Genomic DNA, 16,655 nt, shown 5'->3' with positions numbered 1-16,655 from the left:
CATTCATCCACTCCCCATGCATCTCATCAATCATGTATTTATTCAGCAAATATTAATTGAACTCTTGTTTTAGATAAAGGGGGATCGGGTCAAAGGAATATATATTTGAGCTTCTCTACATGTCAGACACAGTTAAATGTCTTAGTTGCATTATGTTCTTTAGCTTTCACAGCACTGTAGGAGAAGTGCATATTGGCCTAGTTTTACAGATGAGAAAATTCAGGAGTAAGCAGGTTAGCCCACATCACCAAGCTCATGAGCAGCAGGATTCAGATTTGAACCCAAGACCCTTTTGTTTCCCAGGCAATGTCCTTTCTTCTCCACCACCAGTTACCTCTGTAAATGTGCCCTGACAGGAAAGTGACCCCTGTGCAGTGGTGTCCCAGGGGGTTAGAAGAACCTGGGTCTCTGCCACAGCATCTCTGCAGCCCCATTCTGAGGGGCTTCCAGCAGTTTCTTCCTAATGAGATAGGAAGGCTGTGTATTCTAGCCCCACAAATCCTGAAGAACTTACTGAGCTGAGAAGCAATAGATAACAATTTGCCAGGCTGCCCCACAAATGTCCAGTTCTGCCTACAGGGTCCACCAGGCTGTGACCTCCACTCCCCTCCCTTCTCAGGATCTGCCTCCATCTTCAGGTGGCAGCTGACCTGTGTACTTAGCAGTCTCCACCCTCCCGCCTGAGAGCAGTCCCCTTGCTGTGTTTGGGGGCTCACACCTGCCATCTCCTAGATGCAGGCCACCCTCCAAGCCAATTTCCACCCTGTCTTCTAGACACACAAATCTCTCTGACAGCCTTCAAGGGCTCCCACCACCTCTGGTCCACACCCTGCGCCATCTTTTGGCCTCTGCCTCACTTCTTGCCACTCATGTACAGCCCGGAGCTTCTGACTCTTTTTCAAACTCACCAGCATGGCGTCGCCTCCAAGCTTCACTCATTCCATTGGGTGCCCAAGTACCTTCCACCCATTTCCACCTACCCAATACCTGACACTCCTTCCTGGCATTCCGCCCTGGCCATTGTGCCCTGAGCCTGGAGCCCCTGCTGGCTGACAGTGACTTCTCCTTGTTCTGAACACCCTCCATGTCTAACTGACCCTGTCCCTGGCCTCTGTGCACCATTGCCCTGGGATCCAGAAGCAGGCCGGCCTTCCTCCTCTCCAGTGGGTACCTAATTCTCGGTTCAGGCCATGGCACCTGAATGTAGGCTGCCTTCTGCCCAGAAACCTGTTCTGTCTCTGTTTTGAAGGGACCCTATACCCATGTGGTCTCTGGGTGGTCCAGTCTAGCCTGGGGTCCCCTGCCCCTCGCTGTGTCCTGCTCTCTAACACCTGCAGGATCAGCACACAGTGCCTGCCCTGTCTGTCCCTCCCTGCCACTCAGTAGCACCAGACAGGAAGTCTGAATGGGTCCCTTTATTCCCCAAGCCTTGATATATCCCTTTGTCCCAGGGTGTAGGAAAAGTCAGTGGAAATTATTTTGCGAAGCACATGTATTGATGGGCCTGCTAGGCACACAAGCTCTGGAGCCTGAGTGCTGGGTTCTGATCTTTCCCCTGCTACTGATAAGGGGCCGTCGGTGATGGGGCAAACTTCTCTGTGCCTTACTTTCCTCATCTGTAAACTGACAGTAATTGTAGTGTTTATTATAAAATTGTTGCAAGGACTAAATGAGTTGATATTTGTAAGACCTTTAGAACTATGCCTGACCCATAGCAATCATTACATAAATGTTAGTGATTATCATTTTAAAACCAAGGGGTAACTTGGGAGGCATAGAGAGTGAGAGGAGTAGAGATCACTAAATGATGTAAATAATCACATGGAGAGAGAAATGATAATGATAATTGATATAATTACTGTGTGCCAAGCATGGTCCTAAGTGCTTTACAAATATCGTTTAATTCTTAGAACAGTTTTACTGTTGATGCACTATAATAACCCCAGTTTACAGCTGAGGAAACTGAGACACAGAAACGTCACACCTCTCACCTGTGATCATACAATCTAGAATCACAGAGTGTTTCTAGATTGGTAGAAACACCCATGGCTCTGAGGAAACCCTGGCCCCAAGCCACCTTCTGCACAACACTATCTACTTTCATTCCTTCATTCATTGCAATGCCCATTAATGGAGCCCAGTAAACCCAACCCACTGTGAGCCTGGGCTGTACAGAAGAATTAGACAGGGAACACCCTGTGGGAGTTCACAGACTGGTGGCTCTGGTCATATGGTATCACATGGAGAAGTAAGAGGAGGTCACCAGACAGACTGGAGAGGGAAGGGGAAGGCCTTCCAGGAAGAGCTCGCTTGTGCAAAAGCCCTGTGGCACCTGATAGCTTCTTGAGTTGTCAAGGGAACATGGAGGATAGGCAGTGAGACCCTCTGCAAGTACACATTCCAATTCCAATGATGCTAATGTGAGTCCAGGAGCGGCCTGGGAGCCATGAATTCTACACATTCTTCAGGAGATGCTGATTGCAGGATCCCTGGACCACACTGGGAGCACGAGTAGCCTTTGAGGCATTCTGTATCAGGAGGAACATGATCAGATTCAGGTGTCACGCAGCCCCAGAGTGACATAGTGGAGGAGCAGGAGACAGGGCTGGGGTAAGTGAGGAAGTAGAGCTGGTGCAGGGGTCCAGGGGGCAGGGCCTAAACCCAGGCAATGCCCATGAGGTCAGAGAATAGAAGCGATTTGGAAGGTATTGAAGGAATGTAATCAACAGCTCCTGGTTACTGTTTGGGCAATATGGAAAGGAAGAAGGAAAGGGTTAGGAACAGGTCCAGCTTTAAGGTTGGAACACAGGCAGTGGGTGTCCATCCTGGTGACCAGCAGGTAGAAGGACGTGCCTGCCAGTGTCACACAGGGTACCAGGTGAAGGCCATGTCACCTGCTGGCCACGGTGCCCTCCCCACCCATCTCTGAACCCCAGACCCCACCTCTCCCCAACATGGCCCAGTACGGAACAGGCCATGGCCTGGAGACAGCCCTGGTGAATGTTGTCTGGGGGATTCCAGGTCAGTCCACTGGCTGTAGATGTGATGTCAGGAGGCCATGTGTGAGAAGACAGCCCTCAGGAAAGCGAAGGAGGACAGAGGCGCCAGCCTCCCTCTCACCTGTCTTCACCCGCAGGTTTACAGGAGCCGCTGTCTCCATATGCGAAGGGGCCTACTTTGTGGCTCAGCTGTTGGCCATCTGCTTCCAGTAAGTAGTCTCCAGAAAGACCCCTCCACTGTTCACCCCAGCCCCAGACACCACAGATGTCTCCACCCAAGAACCCACAACCAGGGAATGTTCTGCTCCTGAAGCCACCGTGGACAGGATCCCCCCACCGAAGTACAGCCAGCCTGACCTGGAGGTGGGCACAGGCCCATGGGCTCCATTGCCTTCTTTGCCATGGTCCCAACCAAGAAAACCAACCAACACATTCATTCAGGGCCTGTCCTTGCTCAGAATCCCCAGAAAAGTCCAGCTCCCCCTCACCAGGAGCAGCCAGTCACTGGGCCCCAGTGTCTGAGCCATCTGCCACGGGATGAGGACCCTTCAGAAGGCCCAGCTGGGAGTGAGCAAACCTGGGTTTGGGAACTGGCTCTGTCTCTTCCTAGGGCCTGGGGGCAAGTCAGGGGCGGTACGTCTGTACACCCCTCCGTGGGGCAGGAGTGCAGACCCTGCAGGATCTCATGAGGCCCTTGCTGCTTCCCAGCCTACACTCAGTATGTGGAAGCTGTCATTGGTGAGACCAAGGACTGCGGCTCTCAGAACCTAGACGCTGGTCTCTGGGTGGTCAGTGAGAGAGCCAGTCTTCAGATCCAGCTGTCCCAGCACCTTACAAGGCCACTGGCTGCCTCTCAGGCTCACCAGCCCTAAGGCAGAAAGCTTTCCCCCTTTCTGCCGAATTCCATTGCCAAGGTGTACTTGACCTTCAGCTGGGCGGAAGGCTGGGGAGGAATGGACCCTGGATGGACTCCACCACACCCCCCCACCATACACACACAGAAATGGGCACCAGGGGGCACCAGTGAGCCATGGCGGTCCAGCCTGCTGAGTATAAGAAAGCAGTGCTTTGGGCCACCTGGACAGCCTGAGCACTCCCTCAAAGCTAGAGAGGCAGGATGCGCCTGTGTAGAGCCTCAGCCCTAGGCCAATTCAGAGGATGAAGGCTCTGGGTCTAAAGGCAGGCACTTGCCGCCTGTGAAACCTGGAGGCAGCGTCCCTGAAGGAAGCTGCTCAACATCAGACTTCTGCCAGGGCTATGTGTGGTGCCTGTGTATACAGTTAGGAAAGAAGCCCTTTTGGGCTGACACTGTCCTGTGCCTAGGCAAGGCTGGGTGAATAAGGCACAGCTGGATTCCAGCCTGCTCACTCACCTGGCCAGGCCTCTTGTGCAGTGCACTACAGGCATAACTGTCCCAGCCAGGTGGCTCCCGAACTGCACACTTTCTCTGCATTGGTGCAGACTTCCCAGTGAGCCCTGAGCCTCCAGCTCTCTTCCTCACTAACTCATGCAGCATCCTGAGAGCATTTAACTTGCTTCCCCCTCGACCAGAAAGACAGGGCTGGGCAGCCTTTCAAAAACTTGTGGACCCTCTAGATGGACTCAGGCAAGTCCACTCATTGTGGAACCCACACCAAGGACTGCTAGGGCCTCCTGTTCAACCAGGGCCCACTGCAGAGCATGCCCACAGCAGGGCCCGGCCCAGACTCCATGGCATCCAGTCTTGCTGAAGTTTTCCTGGGACACATTCTGCTAACCTGGGTTCCCTCTCACCAGGTGTCAACCAGGGTCCCTGGCAGACAGAGTAAGGGAGAAGGCTCACTGGCTAGGCTGCTTCCAGAAGTTCCTGGCCTACCTGCTGCTGTCGGTGGCCTGCTTCCTCCACCCCGTCCTGGTCTGGCACGTGACCATCCCAGGTAAGAACATGGGGTAGAGATATGCAGCCCCAGCATAGGTGGGCTCTGAGCAGGAGGGGCTGAACCCCTCAAAGTCTAGCTCCAGTGGTGGCTCCAGGGCGCTTACCTGCCCCACTGTCTTCTCTAACCTAGAGAGTGGGCATGAGGAATCACAGGAGTGCCAGACATCCTCCATGCCGACCAAATGATAGGAATGTCCTGAGAAGTGCATCCTTCCTTCACAGAGCCGTCCAGAAGTGGAACCGCAAAGGGGACCTCGCCTTTCCTCCCACTGACCTTGTGCGGTCTGAGTTTCCCAAGGGTGTGACATGGCCACTTCCCTGCCCAAACCCTTCCAAATCTCCTCAGTGCCTACCCATTCAGGTCCAAACTCCTCAGCCTGGGTTGAAAGGCACTTCAGGGTGGGATCCCAGAAAATCTTCACAGCCTCATCTACTTCCACTTCACCAGGTGCACACCACTGGCCAGCCTGCTTTCTGATCACAGAACCCAGAATTTCTTGCTCCCACCTCTTCAGTTTCATCCACGACTTTTTCTGCTAGTGTCCTTCTCTCTGCTCCCTATCTGTGAAAACTGTGCCCCCTCCTCATGAACCCATCTACAATACAGGGAAGTCAGCCCTCTAAGGAGACCATGTTGAAAAGTAGAATCCCCATCCTTCCTGCCATTTAGCATCCCCGTCCCAGCCTCCAGGTGGACCTCCAAATCTGATGTGGGGTGTGAGGACAAGCCAGGCAAGAGAGCCAGGGCCACAGGGGCCTGTGTATGGCCACACAGCGCAGGGTCACAGGAGCCCTGCTGCACAACATGCTCGCAAGGGCTCTGGATTTTCTCCGCGACTCATCTAATGTCCTGATCTCTGGCTCTTTTCCAGGCTCCATGCTCATCGTCACTGGCCTGGCCTACTTCCTTCTGAGCAAGCGGAAGAAGAGGAAAGCTGTCCCCGAGGTGCTGGCCTCCCCAGAGCAGTACACAGATCCCTCCAGCAGCGCCGTGAGCACTACCGGCTCTGGGGACACAGAGCAAACCTACACCTTCCATGGGGCCCTCAAGGAGGGGCCCAGCTCCCTCTTCATCCACATGAAGAGTATCCTAAAGGGGACCAAGAAGCCCAGTGCTCTCCAGCCCCCCAACACGCTGATGGAGCTGAGCCTGGAGCCAGCCGACTCCCTGGCCAAAAAGAAGCAGGTGCATTTTGAAGACAACGTGGTCCGCATCGTCCCCCCCCTTGCCAAAGGTCTGGATGATGGGGACAGTGAGCCAGAAGAGGAGACCACTTCTGACACGACACCCATCATTCCCCCTCCCCAGGCCCCAGTCTTCCTGTCATCTCTTACAGCCACCGGTCTGTTCTGAGCGCCTGTTCTTGCTCCAGCCTGGAGGACACTCAGTGAGGGGTCTACCTAGCTCAATGGCCCTCCCTGGAGTTTCAGGGTCTTCTCAGGTCAGCTTTTCAAGGGGTAAACAGACACCCCCACGCTGGCTGGGCCCCTGAGGCCATCAGGAGGTGTGACTGGCCAGCATTTCTGCAGAGGCCTCGAGGGAGGCACAAACAAGGCTCATGCCACCTCAAGCCAGCACAAGCTCCTTCCTCCTGGCCACAGGTGGGGAAACCCAATGAGACCATCACTCCCACTGTGCACGAGGCTGCAGGTGCCATTGCCTCAGCCCAGAAAGGACAGAGGATGTCTGCCCAGCAAAAACCTCTGGCCTTTTCTTACTCCTGATCCACGGCCCAGCACTCAGTGAGGAACCTGTGATCCACCCATCTCTGAAGGCCCAGGGAAGTGTCAGCAACTTAAGCATCTCTAAGGCAGGAGAAGGTGGCCGTGGGTCTTGACCAACCAAGACTGCTCAGGGTCGGGAGGGGAGACTGCAGGACTGTGGTGGGAGCAGTCAGGCCGTGGGCCGCATTCTCTGCATGCTCCAGGGCTGGGGCTGAGCTGCTCAGGGAAACAATGCCGCGCTGTGCTGACTGTGGGAAAGCCAGGCCAGATGAGCAAAGCTCATTCCAGAAACATGGCTAGGGGTTTCCAGCCTCCTTACCACATGGCCTTTCCAAGATTCCAAGTCGATGATGCAAACTGAAAGCAGTGAATGCCAGGGCCCAGAAGGCAGTGCCTGCTGCATGCAGGACCACAGAGGCTGCCCGGGGGTGGCACAGCACAGAGAAGTGGCAGTGCCATGTTTAGGCTCCTGGTAGCAGATTAGGTGATAAATATAAATTTCTTCAAAATGGAAGGAAGTGAAGGGGGAGGAAAAGGAGGGAAAATGGGAGGATAGGAGGAAGGTGGACAGGCAGGCAAGTTCTCTGCCATGGGACCGCAGAAGTGACAGTTAACCCAGAAGGAACAAAGACATCTGAATCAGATATTCCTTTGTAAATCTGTAAAGGATTGGCAATATAGGCTTTACTGCTAAAAATTACTGTCGGGTCCATGAGGCTGTTGCCAGGAAGAGCAGACACACCATTCTTCGTGGCAACTGCAGTGAGGGAGCAGTCAGGAGGAAGAGTCCCGTGGCTTCCCAGTCCCTGTGGGGACTAACGCCAAGCTCTGTAGAATGAACCTTAGAGCACATGCTCTATGGTCTAATGAGAAACTTGTGTTTGTGCTTTCACACATTTCAATGTTCCCTACGGGTTATTTTACAAAGGTATGAAAATAATGGCCAACAAGAAGCTAGTGTCAGTTTGGGGCCTAAATGCAGCAGGTGTTCCTGATAAGCAGATAAGCAGAACTCTTCCTGCAGTAGCCCAGGTCTTGCCAGTCAAATGACAAATGGGTAATCAAGACATTCCTGCAAGCCCTTGATGGTGAGAGCTGCAGAGCTGCTTCTTCAGCTGCCATCAAAGCAGGACCTCAGGACCTGACTGTCCACAGTCAGGGAAGAGTGAACAATATGGGATATGGGTATAGGTAGGTGGTAGGCAAGGATGGTACCCCATGGTTGATGGGTCGGGTGTCTCAGGCAGGCCCCTGTGCATGGAAAGAGCCTAAATGCAGAGGTGCCAGGCGTCTTTCCCATCATCCATGGAAGGGGAATGCGATGGCCACAGACACCCTCATGGCACAGACATGGCCAGCCTCTGACATTCTTGTGCATCGGAATAGCTCTGTCCTCAGAGCCCCAGTCAGCAGAGCTGGATGGCCAGGTCGCAAGAAGCAAACCACCAAATGTGATGTCAGAGCTGTCAGATCTCGTTTGATAAACGCTTCAGTAAACCCAAGTGCAGAGTGTTGTTTTGGGTGTGTCTTAGAGATGTGTGTTGGGAGCAACCTTTGGAGGTATCCTAGAGTGTGCGCTGGGAGTTCCAGTGACGATGCAATGGAATTCTGAGGCACCTAGTCTTCCTGGAGATTGCCATCAGTTAAGAGAGTGTCTGCTGGTGTGCAGCATTACAGGACAATTATGACCTTACCTAGGTTAGTAAAGTTCTCAAACACTCCTATGGCTACAAAACAAAAAACAAAAAGCTGGAGTGAGATCATTAAACAGGCCAGAGCTTTCAGCCATCAGTGGACCAAGCAAAAAAGTGACATCTTTCTCATAAGTAGATGAGCACCACGTGTCTCCACTGATTCTCCACCTGTGACCTCTATGACCACATCCTTGTCCAGTAGGATCCCTGCAAAGCAGATGTTGTAATGATCTGCATCCTTGCGAAGAAGCAAAGACTAGAAGGGCTGGCCCTGTTGTGATCCCCTCCCTGTCTCAGCAGAGAGGGGAGCATTTTGTAGATAAAGAACAGAGTGACAGGTAGAAGAAACAGCACCAGGCTGAGCACCATTCGACCTCCACTAATACACATCTAACCTTTCTCAAGCCCCTTCGCATCTCTGGCTCAGGTTCCCCTAGTACGTGGGAATCACAGCAGTAACTCAACAAGACAGGGGCCGGAGCTTTTCAGAACTACAAACAAGTCACTGTGACTGCACCACATCCCTATCCCCTATGGGAGACTCGCTGTGAGGGGGCACTGAGGAAGCACCACCCTGACTTGCACCTGTGGCAAGGACAGTTCAAGAGCTCCTGTCTTCACTCCAGTTTCCAGGGCTAGAGCCTGGGGAGGGTACAGCCCCCAATGCCTACCTCAGAGGAATGCCATAGTGGACCCCACATTTGTTAGCAGCTGCACCCTGGGGGTCACACATGGGTCCTCTGTCTCCCTCTCCCATCAGCCCTAAGGTGGTTTTTTGTTTTTAGTTTTCTGAAATATCTTTATTGAGATATGATTCATATAACATAAAATTCACCAATTTAAAGTGTACAGCTAGGCCAGGTGCAGTGGCTCATGCCTGTAATCCAAGCACTTCAAGAGTCCAAGGCGGGTGGATCACTTGAACCCAGGAATTTGAGACCAGCCTGGGCAACATAGCAAAACCCCGTTCCTACCAAAAGTACAAACAATTAGCCAGGCATGGTGGCACACACCTGTAGTTCCAGCTACTCAAGAGGCAAAGATGGAAGAATGGTTTGAGCCCAGGAGGTCAAGGCTGCAGTGAGCTGAGATCATTCCACTGAGATCATTCCACTGCACTCCAGCCTGGGCAACTGAGTGAGACCCTGTCTCAAAATAGTCTTTAAAAATGTTTTAAATTTAAAAAAAGGTGTACAGCTAAACAGTTTCTAGTAGATTCTTTCTTTTTCTTTTTCTTTTTTTTTTTTTTTGTAGATGGAGTCTCACTCTGTCAACAGGCTGGAGTGCAGTGGTATGATCTCAGCTCATTGCATCCTCTGCCTCCAGGGTTCAAGCAATTCTCCCGCCTCAGCCTCCTGAGTAACTGGGACTATAGGCATGCACCACCATGCCTAGACAATTTTTTTATTTTTAGTAGAGATGGGGTTTCACTATCTTGGCCAAGATGGCCTTGATCTCTTGACTTCATGATTCACCCTCCTCAGCCTCCCAAAGTGCTGGGATTACAGGCGTGACCCACCACACCAGGCCTCTAGTAGATTCTTAAACTATGTTCATCACAATGTAAATTCGCAACGTTTTCATCATTCCCCAAAGCAATCACAACCTAGCACCCATTCATACTCACTCCCTACCTCCCATCACCTGCTCTAAGCAACCATTAATCTACTTTCTGTCGTATAAATTGAACCGTATAATAGTGGTTTTTTTTGTGATTTTGTTCACTTAGCATGACATTTCTGAGGTTCATCCATGTTGTAACATGTGTCTTTATTTTATATCGTTTCATGGCTGAATAACACTCCATTGTGTGGATATACTGCCTTCTGCTTTTCCATTCATCTGTTAATGGACACTGGGGTTGTTCCCACTTTGTCCCTATAAAGAATAACACTGCTATGAACATTCATGTACGTGTTTTTGCGTGAACATCTGGTTTCATTTCTCTTGGGTATAAATCTGGGAGTGGAATTGCTGGGTCATATAGTAACTCTGTGTTTAACTTCTTGAGGAAATGCCAAACTGTTTTCTAGAGGGGGTGCACCATTTTACTTTCCCGCCAGCAGTGTATGAGGGTTCTGATTTCTCCACCTCCTTGCCAACACTTGTCATCATCTTTTTATTATAGTCATGCATGCACTGTGGCTTTGTATTTCCTTAATGACGAATAGTGTTGAGTATCTTTCATGCGATTATTGGCCTTTGAATATCATCTTTAAGAAAGTGTCTATTCAAATGCTTTGCCTTTTTTTTAATTGGGTTGTTTGTCTTTTTATTTTTAGTTGTAAGAGTTTTTAATGTACTCTGAATACTATACCCTTTTCAGATACATGATTGGCAAATGTTGGCAAATCTGTCACCAGACTGGAGTGCAGTGGCACAATCTCGGCTCACTGCAACCTCCACCCCCCAGGCTCAAGCGATTCTCCAGCCCCAGCCTCTCGATTAACTGGGATTACAGGCGCATGCCACTACTGCCTGGTTATTTTTGTGTTTTTAGTAGAGATGAAATTTCGCCATGTTGGCCAGGCTGGTCTTGAACTCCTGACTTCAAATGATCCACCCTCCTCAGCCTCCCAAAGTGCTGGGATTATAGGTGTGAGCCACTGTGCCAGCCCTTTTTACTTTCTTGAGAGTGTCCTTTGAGGAAGAAACAATTGAATTTCAGTGAAATTCAATTTATCTTTTTTTCTTTGTTATTTATTCTTTTGTGGTCAAATCTGAGAAACCATTCCCTAACCAAAGGTTATGAAGATTTATTTCTATATTTTCTTCTAAGACTTTTATAGTTTTAGTTCTTACATTTAGATCTATGATTAATTTTGAGGTAATTGTTATACATGGTATGAGGTGGAATCTAACTTAATTATTTTACATGTGAATATACAATTGTTACAGCACCATTTGTTGACTTGAACTGTCTTGGCCTCTTTGTTAAACATTAATAGACTGTAAATAAAAGGGCTTATTTCTGAACTTGCAACTCTAGCCCATTGATCTATATGTCTATCCTGATGCCATTGCCATACCGTTTATTACTATAGCTTTTTGGTAAGTTTTGAAACCAGGAAGTCTGAGCCCCCTCCAAGTTTGTTCTTATTTTTCAAAATAGTTTTGGCTATTCAGGGTCCCTGGCACTTCTATATGAACTTTAGGATCAGCTTGCCAACTTTCGCAAAGAAGAGAGCTGGGATTTTAATAGGGATTTCTTTGACTCTGTAGATTAATTTGGGGAGTATTCCATTCCATCTGAACAATATTAAATATTCTGATCCAGGAATGTGGGGTGTCTTTCCATGTATTTAGATCTTTAATTTTTTCAACAATGTTTTGTAGTTTCCAATTGCAAGTCTCACACTTCTTTTCTTAAAATTATTCATAAGTGTTTTCTTCTTTTCCATGCTTTTGTGATTGGGACTGTTTTCTTAATTTCATTTTCAGATGCCAGAATGTAGAAATATGATTGGTTTTGTGTATGGATTTTGCATTTTGCAAACTTGCTGAACAAATTTAGTAGCTACAGTCTTTTAGTCTTGTATTTTGTTTTTGAGACAGGGTCTTTCTCTGTTGCCCAGGCTGAGTGCAGTGGCACAATCATGGCTCACTACAGCCCAGACTTCCCAGGCTCAAACAATCCTCCTACCTCAGCCTCAGAAGTAGCTGGGACTACAGGCGCACACCACCATGCCTAATATTTTACTTTTGATAGAAACAGGTTCTCACTATGTTACCTAGGTTGGTCTCAAACTCCTGACCTCAAGCAATCCTCCTGCCTCAGCCTGCCAAAGTGCCAGGATTATAGGAGTGAGCCACCATGCAGAATTATACAATCTTTTTTTTAATGGATACAATGTTATTATCTACATACAATATCATGTCATCTGCATATATAGAAAGTTTTATTTCTTCCAATTTGGAAGCCTTTTCCTTCTTTTTCTTGCCTAATTTCTCTAGCTAGAACATCTAGTACAATGTTGAACAGAAGCAACAAGAGCCAACATCCCTGTCTTTCTCTTGATGGTTGGGGAAAGCATTTCGTCTTTCACCACTGAGTATCATGTTAGTGGTGGATTTTTCACAGATGCCCTGTATCAGATTGAGGACATTTCCTTCTACTTCCAGTTTGTTGGTGTTTTTATCATGAAATGGTACTGGATTTGTCAAATGGTCTTTCTGCACCTATTGAATTGATTATGTGGTTTTTTTCCTTTATTGATAAGGTTCATTACATTAATTAACTAGCAGATATTTAATCAACCTTGTCTTCATGTAATGCATCCCACTTGTTCATGGTATGTAATTCTTTTACATGGTGCTGGGTTATATTTTATATATTGATATATTTTGTTGAGGATTTTTGTGTTTCTTGATATAAGGAATACTGGTCTGTTTCTGTTCTTGGGATGTCTTTGTCTTATTCTGGAATCAGGGTAACACTGCTCTCATAAAATCAAGAAGTGTCCCCTTCTATTTTTTGAGAGTTTGTGAGAGACTGATATCCATTTTTCGTTGTATTTTGGTAGAATTCACCAGTGAGGCCATTTGGGCCTTGGCCTAATTCAAACTCTTTACTTGATATAGAGCTTCAGATTTTTTGAAAATTTCACCTTTGAATCGGTTTCTACAGTTTGTGTCTTCCTAGAGTTTTGTCCATTTTATCTAAGTTATCTAATTTGTTGGCAGAGTATTCCTTTATAATCACTCCTATTTCCATAAAATCAATAATTATGCCCCCTCTTTTTGTTCCCCATTTTAGTAATTTAAGCCTTCTCTTTTTTTCTTGGTCAATCTAGCTAAAAGTTTGTCCATTTTGTCAATCTTCTCAAAGAAACCACTTGTTTTCATTGATTTCTGTTTTGTTGTTATATTCTCTATTTCATTATTTCTTTTCTAATATTTATTTTTTCCTTTCTTCTACTTACTTTGCAGTTAGTTAACTCTTATTTTTCTAGTTTCTTAACGTGGAAAGTAGGGTTATTGGTATGAGATATGTTTGGGTTTTGTTTTGTTTTGTGTTTTGTTTTTATTTAGTTTGTTTGTTTTTTGAGATGGAGTTTCGCTCTTGTTGCCCAGACTGGAGTGCAATGGCGTGACCTCAGCTCATTGCAACCTCTGCCTCCCAGGTTCAAGCAACTTTCCTGCCTCAGCCTCCTGAATAGCTGGGATTACAGGTGTGGATCACCATGCCCAGCTAATTTTTGTATTATTAGTAGAGACGGGTTTCACCATGTTGGCCAGGCTGGTCTCAAACTCCTGACCACAGGTGATCCACCTGCTTTGGCCTCCCAAAGTGCTAGAATTACAGGCGTGAGCCACCACACCTGGCCATGCATTTGTTAATATAGACATTTACAGCTATAAATTTCTCTCTGAGCACTGCTGTAACTGCATTTCATATGTTTTAGCATATACTGTGTTTTTGTTTTCATTCATCTCAAAGTATTTTCTATTTTACCTTGTGATTTCTTCTTTTGATATGTTGGTTATTTAGGAGTGTGCTATTTATTAGTTTATACCTATTCTAACTCAATTCCATTGTGGTTGGCAAATACACTTGGTATGATTTCAATTCTTTTAAATGTATTGGATTTGTAGTATGGCCTACCATACTGTCTACCTTGAAGGGTGTTCTACATGCTCTTAAGTAGAATGTGTGTTCTCCTGTTGTTGGATGGTGTGCTTTGTAGAGGTCTGTTAAGTCTAAGTGGTTTGTAGTGGTGTTCACGTCTTCTATATCCTTGCTGATCATCTGATTCATTCCACTCATTATTCAAAGTGGAGTATTGAAGTCTTTATTATGTGCCTGTTTCTCCCTTCAGTTCTGTTAGGTTTTGCTTAATGTGTTCAAGCCTCTAACGTTAGATGCAAGCAAGCTAGTAATTTTATATCTTCTTATGCATTGACTTTTTATTGTTATGGAATGTCTCTCTTTATCTTTAGTAACTTTTTTGTTTTAAAGTCAATTTTGTCTGATATTGCTGTAGCTACTCCAGTTCTCTTATGATTGCTATTTGTCCAGGAAATAGTTTTCATCTTTTACTTTCAACCTGTTAGTGTCTTTGAAACTAAAGTGTGTATCAGGTTTTCATCTTTTACTTTTGACCGTTTGTGTATTTGAAACTAAAGTGTGTATCCTGTAGACAACATATAGTTAAATGTTGTTTTTTTATCCAATACAGTAACCACCACCTTTTGATTTGATCATTGAATTCATTTACATTTTATGTTATTGATATGATAGGATTTATACATCCCATTTTGCTTTTTTATATTGATACACAAAATATTATATATTTATGGGATACATGAGAGTATTTGTTACATGCATAGAATGTATAATGATCAAGTCAGGGTACTTGGGCTACCCATCACCTTAGGTATTTATCATTTCTATATGTTGGGAACATTTCAATTCCTCTCTGCTAGTAGCATTGAAATATACAATACATTGCTGCTAATTATAGTCGCCCTACTCTGCTGTCAAACATTAGAACTTATATATATATAAGTTGCCCCACATTCTGCTCTGATTGCTTCTGAGTGGGTACAGCCTAGTATTTGCCCAGCCTTCCCAATTCCCAGAATTGACTGTGATGCCAAGAGGGCTCTTGGGATCTTGGCTGTCTCTTTTCCCAGTTATTTGTTAAATTTCTGGTTGTCCTGCCCTTTTGTTTTTTGCTACCAGTTTCATGGAGTTATGAGCACTCTTTTAATGGCTCTCCCCAAGATATTCATTGTTTTCAATAACAGTATGACGCACAGAATTATCCACATCCTGTTCTGAACAAAATCCTTCCTCTCAGGCAGAGCTATAAGCTCTTCATTCTTACTGTCTGCTTTCTCCCCGGGTAGAATGTCTGCAGCACTGCACAGGAGCTGGGAGTGGGAACAGCTACCTGCTTCCCTGGAGTGACACCTCTACTCTACAGGTAGGTACTAGAGGAAGTGACACTTCTGCTCTATAAGTAGGTAATAGGGAAGTGGCCCCTGGTATTCTCAGCTTGACCCTTTCATTATGGAATCTCTGCCCTAGGAGTGAGTTGGGGTGGAGTAATCGAGGCTCCAGTATTCTCAACCTGTTGCTCTTGCAATAGAGCTTCTGCTAAATGACTTGGTGCTCAGAAGAGAAAGTAAACCTTAGTCATCTTGGCCGTGCCTCCCTAGAATAAAGCTTCTGCAACACAGGGCCAAGTGGGATGAGAAACACCAGCCTCTTTCCCCTCCCAGAGTGAAATTATAGCCTAGACTGAGAGCTATAAGGAGAGGAAGCCCCTGTGTTCTTGACCACACCTGCCCAGAGTAGAGCCCTTAGAGCAGAGTTTCCATAAGGCAGAGCTGAGAGAGGGTAGGGGAGTGGGTTATGGTTCAAATGCTATGGACTCTCCCTCACTGTTTTTACCAAAATTTAGTAGATTTTCTTAAATGAATGTTTTTCCATTTGCTGCGTGCCCTTAGGATAGGACATATTCGAGAGATTTAAATGAACTAATATTTATCATTTTCTCCAGTAAAATAGTTGTTTTGCTAGAAAATGGGGCATCTGAGCTACTGAGTCCTAAAGTACCACTCCTAATTTTTACTTTTTTACCATGACCATGAGGAAATGGAATGCACTGATGAGAACTTTGACCATCAAGTACACAAGACCTAGGCTTGAGCCCTATATCCACCCTTCACCAGCTGTGTGGCCAGCTGGCGGAACTCCTCTGAGCCTTTGTTTCTCCATTTATAAAGAAGCAATAATAATAGTACTGACCTCCACAAATGGCTGAGAATTAAATATGATGACATAAGTGAAGTATTGGCAGGATCCTCCCAGCCCCGGAATGCTTCTTTCCTGAGACATTGGTGCCTATAGCTGCTCTGGGGCCATTTGCTCCCTTCTTGCTGGGATGCAGCTCTCTCTGCAGGCTGGAAGTCATGCTCATCAAGCCCTATTTGCTGCTGTCAGCTCAGCCTAAAGCTCATACCTTGCTGATGGCATGTTTGCCTGAGAAACAAACTTCATCTCCTTTTCCTGGAATTCAACCCCATCTCACTCCTCGCCAGTTTCTCAAAGAGAATTTACTCTTTGGTATGTCCAAATGGGAAAATTTCTTGCTCCATTCCGTGTGTGCCCAAGATTTCAAGCTTTCTCTGCAAGCTGGTCAGCCATCCAGCTGTCATCTGTCCCTCAAAGCCCCGGGCTCAGCTGCTAGCCTGCTGGTGAACAGTCAGCTGTTTGACTACCTGGAAAGGGGGGGCAAAAGGGTAGTATTCTTGGGAGATAAAGAGGAACTGTCTCTGTTGGCCAAAATGGGGATTTCCCATGGGACTTGC

General features: G+C 47.0%; 1 protein-coding gene across 1 annotated transcript in view; it reads left to right on the top strand.

Annotated features, from left to right (window-relative positions):
- TMEM72 (transmembrane protein 72) overlaps positions 1 to 8,144 on the top strand; it is a 25,562-nt gene extending 17,418 nt beyond the window's left edge. Inside the window, exons 3-5 of the mRNA XM_011953786.1 lie at positions 3,137 to 3,208; positions 4,776 to 4,915; positions 5,790 to 8,144. Coding sequence (XP_011809176.1) covers positions 3,137 to 3,208; positions 4,776 to 4,915; positions 5,790 to 6,271 — 694 coding nt within the window. The 3' untranslated portion in view covers positions 6,272 to 8,144. The remainder of the gene's footprint in view (positions 1 to 3,136; positions 3,209 to 4,775; positions 4,916 to 5,789) is intronic.
- Positions 8,145 to 16,655: the final 8,511 nt, after the last annotated feature.

This window comes from Colobus angolensis, unplaced genomic scaffold, assembly GCF_000951035.1.
Source record: "Colobus angolensis palliatus isolate OR3802 unplaced genomic scaffold, Cang.pa_1.0 Scaffold370, whole genome shotgun sequence".
Classification (NCBI taxonomy): Eukaryota; Metazoa; Chordata; class Mammalia; order Primates; family Cercopithecidae; genus Colobus; species Colobus angolensis.
Note: the sequence above shows the minus strand (reverse complement) of the source record. Positions and strands in the feature narration are given on the sequence as shown.